General features: G+C 42.4%; 1 protein-coding gene across 1 annotated transcript in view; it reads right to left on the reverse strand.

Moving 5' to 3' along the window:
• Positions 1-9042, reverse strand: part of usp54b (ubiquitin specific peptidase 54b) — a gene marked incomplete at both ends in the record, with an annotated part of 41071 nt that extends 32029 nt beyond the window's left edge. The window contains one exon of the mRNA XM_083903674.1: positions 8887-9042. Coding sequence (XP_083759800.1) covers positions 8887-9042 — 156 coding nt within the window. The remainder of the gene's footprint in view (positions 1-8886) is intronic.
• Positions 9043-9788: the final 746 nt, after the last annotated feature.

Here is a 9788-nt window from a genome sequence, read left to right on the forward strand (position 1 = left end):
TGCGCAGCCGCGCTACGACGACCCCGCCCATGTTGAGGAGGTACTGTAGTCATGGAAGGCGACGTATCTCATACCAAACCGAGGTACTATAGTGGAAAAGCGCCATTTGTAACACTTTAAGGCTTGGTTGATTTGACGACACCTTGAGTTAGCATAGAAACAGCAGGACAATTAAGATGAAATAGGTGTTTTTGAGCTGCCATCCTGAGCTTACTGGGAGAACTACAGCTGCCCACAATGACAGCATTTGTTTGGGTAATAACACAAACAAGGAGACAGGACAGTCTCATCAAAGGCCAACGCGACCAATCAATAGGAATGTTTCTTCCTTGAATGTCATTGGTCATTTTTTTGTCATTGAAATTGCAAATACAAGGACTTTTTGTCCTTAAACAGATTTTTTATTCTGTGCATGTCTTTTTTTTTTAATGTTTCTACAGTAGTTTCTTTTTCCCCCAAGAAACTTCTGCAGTCCTTCCATTGTTTTAAAGCCGGGGAGATAGAAAAAGATCAGGTGAAAAGAGAGGGAGAAGGAGAAATAAATGTTACAAATGAGAGTGGGGGGGTGGGGGGGTGCGGTGTGTTTAGAGGATGAGGGAAAAAAAAAAGATGGTTACAGATAAATAGATGGATGGATAGTAATAAAGAGAGATGGGCATGGAGAGAGTGTGCCCTCCTTGTGGCTGCTGCAGTGCTGTGCATCGAGCCGATTCATCACGGCCAAATAAACTACAGAGAGAGAGAGGGAGAGGTGGGGCAACGGGGGGGTGTTGGGGATAGAACACATACACTAGCGTCAGCATGCAGTCTGTCATCCTCCACCCCCTCTTTCCTCCACCTATCACTCTCTCCTTAACACACACACACACAAAACGCAGACCTGTATTGCTAAGGTGGCACTATGTGTGTGTGTGTTATATATTCTTATAGACTGTTAATGCATAGGTGTGTGTGTCCCACAAATGAGTGCTGCATATTACAGTGGACGCCTTGGGGACAGAGTTGTGTCAATATTATCTTTCAGCTTGCTGAATGAATGGACTAAAAGCTCTTTCCTCTAATTATACATTAGTGAGAAAGAGAGTGTGTGTGTGTGTGTGTACATGCATGAGTAAGATGAGGTAAGACCTGCGTCCTGGAGTCGTCTCTTTGGGGGTATGCAATGGTCGTTTTTCGGTTTTCTTGCTGTAATATATGAAGTAGAAAAGCTCACTCAGTGGAAGTGGGAAATGGCTAAAAGCCACACAGAGCTGCAGTCTGGGGTGTCGATTCTCTGCGTCCCTCTCTCCCAAATCCGGGGAGTTTGTTTGATTCAGTTTAAAGGTCCCATATTATATCTTATTTCTCCAAGTTAAACTAGTTCCCTGGTGTCCTAATGAACATGTCTGTGACATGCTTTGGTCAAAATACCATAAGGATGAAACGCCACAGCAGTTCAATCACCCTGCCAAAACAGCCCTGTTCACAACGCTCGGTTTAGTGGTATCTCTTTAGGTCCACCTTAAAGATCCACCTTAAAAAAAAGTAAAACGAAACTTAAGGGACAGGAAATTACATCAGCCATAGAGGCTACTGGGAGCTAACAGCAGTTAGCATTTAGAAAAGTGATCATTTGCAGGCTCTAGCAGGCACATTGCCGTCATATATAACATGTATCCACTGGACAGATGAAGCCTCTGAGGCTGGAAGTTTGTGTAGGACTCTGTGCTGCACTGTGGAGCAAGGAATAGAACTTTTAGCGGACTTCTAGTTTTCGGATACTGTTGCCCTCGCCGGCACTCTCGCATGTTTTGCAGAGGTAAAATTCCGCATGCACATTGTTACGTCTCCATGAGTGCGAATGTCAAGATTGCGTGTTATATCTCCTGTACTTAGACTGAGGAGGACCACAAAAACATGAGGGAGTCATCTTTTTTCACACTTTGCCGACTGATAGGACCTCCAGAGTCCCAAATATAAGGATTGATGAATGATTAAAAAGTTGATTTTGCATAATATGTCCCCTTTAATCATTCGAATAAGCTAATTAATAAGTCCAGTACTTCTTGCAGCACAGACTCTACGGCTCCCGATCGCCGGGTTTCGCCAGCGCTTTCGCTAAATACACCACACTCCTCTGTTAAATATTAAGGTTTTAGAAATGTCCTTGCTAAATAATGGAGATTAATGCATGTTTTCAGGATTTTTAAGTCTCGTTAACTGATCTACAGTTGGGCATTGTTCGGTTTCTGTTTCCTGTGTCGGACGTCACGCTCATGACTCAAACAGTGGTCGGCAGTCAATCCACGCATTTTAGTATTGGCTCAGCTCATTAGGAACCTCGTCATTGCAGGTACTAAAAAAGTACCCGGTACTAGCACAAATGCAAAAGCAAAAAAAAAACAAGTGGAGTCAATCTACGCTAAGCCGAGTCGTGCTCGAACTGCACCAAAAGTGAACAATGTGACCACATCAGTGGGGCAGACACTCATTCCTCTAAGGAACATCATTAAGTCCCGATTAAACATACTGGTTCACGGCAACTGTGGCCACAAGTGACATTAATGGAATAATAAGTTGAAAAGTATCGGTAAAAGTATGGAGAACATGACTGGGGAGACGATCTAAAGATTATTCTGAGCGACCAGTAAATCATGAAATCATATGTCACAAGTCACAAGATATCTCTGCATCCTCCTCTAGAACTAAACACACGACCTAATGCTTCTATTGATGGAAAATAATGTATGATCACATCTGTGAACACAGAAAATGACCTCATATATTGATGTAATCCAGTGCAACAAATGAGATTAGACACACAATCTGCATCATACATGAGACACCTTGTTGTCAACATACAATACAATGTAAATTGTAATGTAAAGTAATATTATGACCCATAAATGTACTTCTAGCACACACACACACACACACACAGGAAGTGACGCAACCACTTAGATGCTTTTCACTTCATCATGTGACACAAAGGATAAAACCAGAAAAAATGTGACTATGGATTAATGGAACAAAAAAAGCAAGAAGGAAATCGTAATTCCTTTCATCGCACGAGCACGAGGAGAATTAGAGACGCAGCTGTTGTCATTCATGATCGGAAATATCCCTGTCACAGTGAGGAAAGGAGGTGCTGTGATTCGCGGCTGATCCCCAAAGTTATGTAAGTAAACTGAGCAGCATTAGGAATAACATTCAAATAACATGACACAATTCATGCAGCGTTCTATGTAGACAATAAAGGGGATATACATATATATATATAATCTGACAAGCTCTCACTCTCAGTTTTAATCTGCGCTACATGACTAATGCTACTATTTTTGGTATCTGCTCTGCATGATCACATAGATCCACTCTTGCACGTTGTGTTGCGCTGTTTCCTGTTTTTTTTTTCCCCTGAACTTTTGACCTCAGTTCTCTGTCAAAGCAGATATTTAACTTATTATAGCAGGGTTTGTGTATGATGTTAGAAAAACATAATTACCGAAGAAGAACTGGACTTTGTGTGATCACATTATCACATTATTACTTTAAAAACATATTAATCTGATTGAAAATGTTCTGAATCAAATATTGGACTAACACATTCGGATGATGTGGCCAAATTACTGCATGTATGTGTTTCATAATCAGACCCAAAATGGCCTACATGATCTAGACCACATGTGTCAAACTCAAGGCCCGGGGACCAGATGTGGCCCACAATGTCATTTTATGTGGCCAGCGAGTGATTAATTGTTCTTAATAATCTGCGTTAAAATAGGTCTATGCTGCACGAAGGCATGAGTTGACCATAAACTACATTTCCCACAATGCAAAGTGACGGCACCGCCACTAGATTGCAGTGTATCATTGTATATGCATCATGCGACGAGTCAAATTGAATAAGCAATACATACAGAACGTTATTTAGCAAGTAGAAGAGCGAGAAAAACATGGCACTGACAAGGATGCTGAGTTAATACTCCTCCATCTCAAATAGTTCTTATTCTCTTTTTATTTTAAAGTCCGCGGATGGTAAGAAGACTCGTAATGGCGCTTGACAATTGACAACTAGCCGCCAGCTCAACTGGAAACCAGCCAATATGAAAAAAGGTGAAAGAGGGCATATTACCACCTAGTGTAGCAGAGGCTGACACACTTCGTTCAATACATCGATACCCCTCTAATGTTTGTGTACTGGGACAAGGACAGTGGTCCTAATTAAACTGCGTATTTGAGCTACCTATTTGTACACGAAAACCCTATGTAAGCTGAATGGAATTCTGGAGTTTTTCTTTCTTTCTAAGTCAAAAAGTGAAAAAAAAAGCCTTTTAATAAAGTAGTTGAAAAATGTTGAAGCTCAGCATTTTGTGCCTCTCATTACGCCCTGACCTCCACACTGACCTTCATACCTGCTCACAATCGTTTAAGTCAGCACTGAGCAGAGAGCATGTGCAGTACAAGGCCCTTTTTGCTTTTAAAGTCATTCCACTTGTTTTCCCTCCTGAGTGCAAACAAACATGGTTCTCTTTTGTTGTTGTATTTCTGGAGCCATCCTGCACCTCTACTTTGATTTAAAAAAAAAAATAAAAGTATAAAGCAATCTATAAAGTAAAATGGTCCTGTATCCACCAATGTATGTGTTTCTGGCAGCGCCGTTTAAATGAGTTGAGCTGTGCAAATACTTAATGCTGAAAGTGGTTATGGTCGTGTTGCTCAGTGTGGTGCTAAAACACATCAGCAACTGTTCGAACCAGTTCTGTAATGAGTATTAAAGTAAAGCAGAGTATCACGGTGTACACTTAATTGGTCTGTGTATTCTGAATCGATTCATAAACTTCAAAAATTGATTTTTCAACGGGCACCTTGTTACACCACTTATTTGCACCACTGTATTTTACAGACTTTTTAAGACTATTTAAAGACCATAATGAATACAATTTAAGACCCATATCACATCCATACTGCCAAAAAAAGTACAAAATACATGAAGGAAAATTGGAGCCACAAGTTTTCTCCGCTGCTATGCTAAGCTGTAACACACCGTGGCGCGCGCACAGCACACTAACTAGTGGTGCTTGATAAATTCTCACCGTGCAGCACAGGTGGCCTACTTTAGTTCCGCATTGTAGTTACGTTATCGCATCCTCAAAAATACAGAAACATTTCAGAGCGAGACTGAAGTTTATGCATGTTTTAAATAAAAGTAACGTTTATAGATTTTTAAGAGATTTCAGGAGAATTTTAGACATTTTAAGGCCTTAAATTATTGGATTTAAGACTTTTTAAGACTAAGCGGATACCCTGATTATAACATTGGTGATAATGGTCTTATATTTTCCCAGGTGGTACTTGGTATGGAAAGTTTGAGAACCACTGGTGTCGTATATAGTCCATAGAGGTGAACAGCGTAGTATCCTGCCAGGGGGCATTACCGTGGTTGTGTGACGTCAGCTCCATAGTTAGTTACTGAAGGAAAACATCTGATTACCTCTACATCTGCTGCCTGCTAAGTGAGCACATTATGTTTCTGTGGACTCTTAAAACTACTGCGAGTTGTTTTTATTTACACAATGAAAAGTTGCTGAGCAGGTATACGCTTTACCTCACAGCACCTTCCTTCACGCTCATTAAATTACTGTATCCACAACAGCCACTGCTGCTGCTGCTGCTGCTGCTGCTGCTGCTGCTGCTGCTGCTGCTGACACTGCTGCCGCCTGCAGCACTTCCACTGCAGCAGTCGGGGTTAAGTACCTCGCTCTAAGGGGCCCTCAGGGGCAAAGAGGCAGCAGTGTGAAGTTATCTTACTTTCAGTGTGCTCCGAGTTCGAGCCTCAAACTTTATAGTAAACAAACAAATCAGGCTTAGCTCTTAGGTGATCAAATTTCAATCATCAGGAAGCTTTTTTTTAAGAATAAATAATGCGTCTGCTATGTGCACCGCCATAGTGGAAGGGAATTAGCTGATACAGTATTGGTCTGATACAGGTATAAATGGATATTGGAAAAAGAAAATTCCTCATGAATGCTTCACAAAGCAAAGGCCGAGTATGAGGAATGTACCTTTCTGCCACACTGCAGTGACCATGTGAGCTATGTGCTTGGATAAACTAACAAAAAAAAGCAAAATAGATGAGTGTATTTTTGTATACAATTTCTGTATTGGACTGATTTGGATATTGGTTGATACTCAAGGTTGTGATATCTGTACCATGGTCAGTCAGCATTTGGTGCTTTTGTATCATTGTGATGTCAACATCTGACCAAACAAGCGATTCCAAAGCATCCGCATGGTCATTTTACACTTCAGCATGTGTCCATTTTTACATCATATGAACCCTAATGAGTCAATCACTCATTCATTCACCCTCAATCGAACATATGAACACTAATACAGACTAAGCTTTGACCCATAAGTGATCATACAAGCCAACACACACACACTGAGAGGCAGCCACATGTGCCCAAACATACGTATCAATACTTAGTTTGTCCTCACATGTGTCCTCTCAAACTTCCTCTCCTCTTTGTGAGCGTGTCCTTGAAGTGGCCCACTTTTTTGTTTTTTTTAGACATTTTTCATTTCACAAATAAACTTCGTGTCCTTCACTTTGTCTTTTCATTCATCTCGCCACTCTTCTCTTCACCCCCCACTCCATCGCCCCCCCTCTCACCGCAGATACTCTCTTACCTTATTTGACTCTTTGATTCCGCTCGTTCTCTTGGGAGTAACCCCTGTAGTCCTTTCCTCAGTTTTCTCATACTGTATGCTCCTCATCCCTCTTTCTTCTCTTCTGCTCCTGTCATCTATTCCTCCGCTCTCTTTAACTCTCACCAAAGCCTCTGGTCCATCACCTTCCTTCCTCCTAAGCTTACTCCAACCCCTCTCACTTCTCTCCCTCTCTCTGAGTGTGTGTGTGTGTGTGTGTGTTTGGGTATGACTGTGCCAGCTGGAAGTCTTGGGAGGAGTGAAGAGAAAATGTGTGTGTGTGTGTGTGTGACTATAGAGATGCAGCAGCAGCAGCAGCAGCAGCAGCAGCAGCAGCAGCAGCGCAGTGTAAGCATCTCCACACACAAACTGAACATCCACACTGAAGACAGACTGGCAGCTGCGCCAGAACCAAACCGAAACACACTGAAACAGCCTTTAATGTGGGTCGGATCTCGTTCTTGTCGCATTCAAGTACTGAGCGGATGACGCCAAACACACATGGATGTGTGTGTCTTAGCATGGACACCACTGAAATATACATCATATTCATATATTTAAGTACGTCTAAGGAAGCAATAGCCATCTTCGCCAATCATGTTCAAATATTAATGAAATATCACAACAGGATATACTCTGTTTTAAAAATGCGGTCAGTCTGGGTTTATCACACTAATACATGTTCTTCTTGTACTGTACCCCAGCACATTTGATTTGAAAGAAAATGACGACCATGAGATTAAAATGCAGATTTTCATCTTTTATATAATGGTCTTTACACCCACGCCAGATAATAATCAGTCTAGGAACTGTAGACCCTTTTTTTCCCAGTTTTAGGGAACAGAAGGTAACTGTACAAGTCACGATGACAGAAAGTCCGATTACGTCAGCGTGTTTATTATTTTTAGAGATTGTCTGAGCTCTAAAAATCCACGTTCAGCTGGACATCATCTCCTGATCCTCTGCTGGCCTGCACTGCAGCCGACCCTCTTTGGCTTTGCTAAGTGTGCACTGCATTTTCTCAATTTAACTGCAAGTACCTCTAATGGAAAAGGTCTAAAGTATTCGCAGTCACTAAACCAAGGTCACACGTGTCTTCTACTTTTGTGGAAACAAGTTTTGACACGAGCCTGTGGATTGAGGTGATGACTCAATGGCCATTAAAGGTCCCGTATGTTAAATCAGCTTTATAATCATTTAAATCCTTATATTTGGGACTCTGGAGGCCCTATCAGTTGCCAGAGTGTGAAAAAAGATGACTCATTCATGTTTTTGTGGTCCTCCTCAGTCTAAGTACAGGAGATAAAACATGCGATGTTGATTTCCACGCTCCTTGGGACGCCACGAGACCCTAAATTCCTGGAATTGTTGTCTCGCGGAGCTCCGCTTTGTCCGTAAAACACACCGAGAGTGCTGACGAGGGCAACAGTATACGAAAACCGGAAGTCTGCCAAAAGTTCTATTCTTGGCTCCACAGTGGAGCACAGAGTTCTACGCAAACTTCCAGCCTCAGAGGATTTATCTGTCCAGTGGATACATGTTATATATGACGGCAATGTGCCTGCTAGAGCCTGCAAATGATCGCTTTTCCAAATGCTAACTGCTGTTAGCTCCCAGTAGCTTCTGTGGCTGATGTCATTTCCTGTCCCTTAAGTTTCATTTTACTTTTTTTTAAGGTGGACCTTAAAAAAAAACGATACTACTAAACCGAGTGTTCTGAACAGGGCTGTTTTGGCAGGGTGATTGAACTGCTGTGGTGCTTCATCCTTATGGTATTTTGACCAACGCATGTCACAGACATGTTCATGAGGACACCAGGGAACTAGTTTAACTTGGAGAAATAGGATATAACATGGGACCTTTAACCATTCTATTACCATGGACAGGATTTGGCATGCGTACTTCTCATCACCGTAACTCTTAGACCGTTGTGTATCCCGCCTTTCACCCTATCTCAGCTGAGACTGGCACAGCACCCTCCTGTGATCCTCATGTGGAGGATAAAGTGGTAGAAAATTGGACGCATAGACACCAAAAAGCAGAGAAATAGACCTTTGCACCTATATAAATATTTGTCATTACGGTAGCCCTCAGGACTTCCGCGGAACAACCGTCCAATCACAAACAAGATTCAGTTGAAACAGTTGAATAACTGCCAGATTTCGAAAGTGAACGTTATCTTAACTGACTGCGACTGACCTGCAGAGCGCTGTTCAGGAAGCAGCTGTTCTGTCCCGGCTCGTTGCTGAGGCCTTTGCTGGGTGCAATCGAGGTCATGGTTCTCGGGGTCACCAGCCCCTGCACCCCGCCTACTGCTCCGCCGCCCGATGCAAAATAGTTCCTCTTCCACGACATCACTACCTGGACGCCCCCGTTTCCACGGCGAGGCGGGGAAGGGGCGGCGCAGTGGAGGGAGCAGCGGCCTCTATGTCACTCCCATGAGAGAGGAGAAAGATGGAGAATGAGGCAAAAGCAGAGGAGGAGGAAATGAAGGGATGGAGACGAGGGAGGTGGTGACAGTAGATCGAGGAGAAGTGATGTGTCCTGGAAGAGGATTTGGCACCCATAAAGTGCTCCCTCTTTCCAGCCGTATTTCACAAATCTGAATCGGTCCTCTTGCTGCAGCTCGTGGTTATTGTTTTTCTTTCTTTCTTTCTTTCTTTCTTTTTTTAGCTCCCTGGATTTAGTGGTTTGTGTTTGAGGACATGAGAGCTTGTCCAAGGTGTCCTTTGGCTGCTTCTGTCAGATAAATGTCGATTAGGTAGCACTGCTGCTGCTCCCGTGTGGAAACTCCTTCCATGTTCTCTTCACTTCAACTTTGCCTGTAAGACACAAAGAAAGTAAGCAGTTAGGACTCTTTTTAAGAACTTCCTGTTGCGAGATTATACACATTGTTTTTTTTTTTTCCAATGAAACTGTTTAAATCTGTTTTTTCAATCGAACTTAATCATAGGGGTTTATTTGTTTTTTGACCCTCACAGATAGCAAATATGTCCCGAAGGTCTGGATCATATGTAATTAGATAAACACGCTGAGCAAACATTAGCAAGAAGCTCCTCTGATACTAACAGTGACTGCAAAACGGCATTGGACTAACATAA

This window comes from Microchirus variegatus (genome assembly GCF_963457635.1).
Source record: "Microchirus variegatus genome assembly, chromosome: 17".
NCBI classification, from domain to species: domain Eukaryota; kingdom Metazoa; phylum Chordata; class Actinopteri; order Pleuronectiformes; family Soleidae; genus Microchirus; species Microchirus variegatus.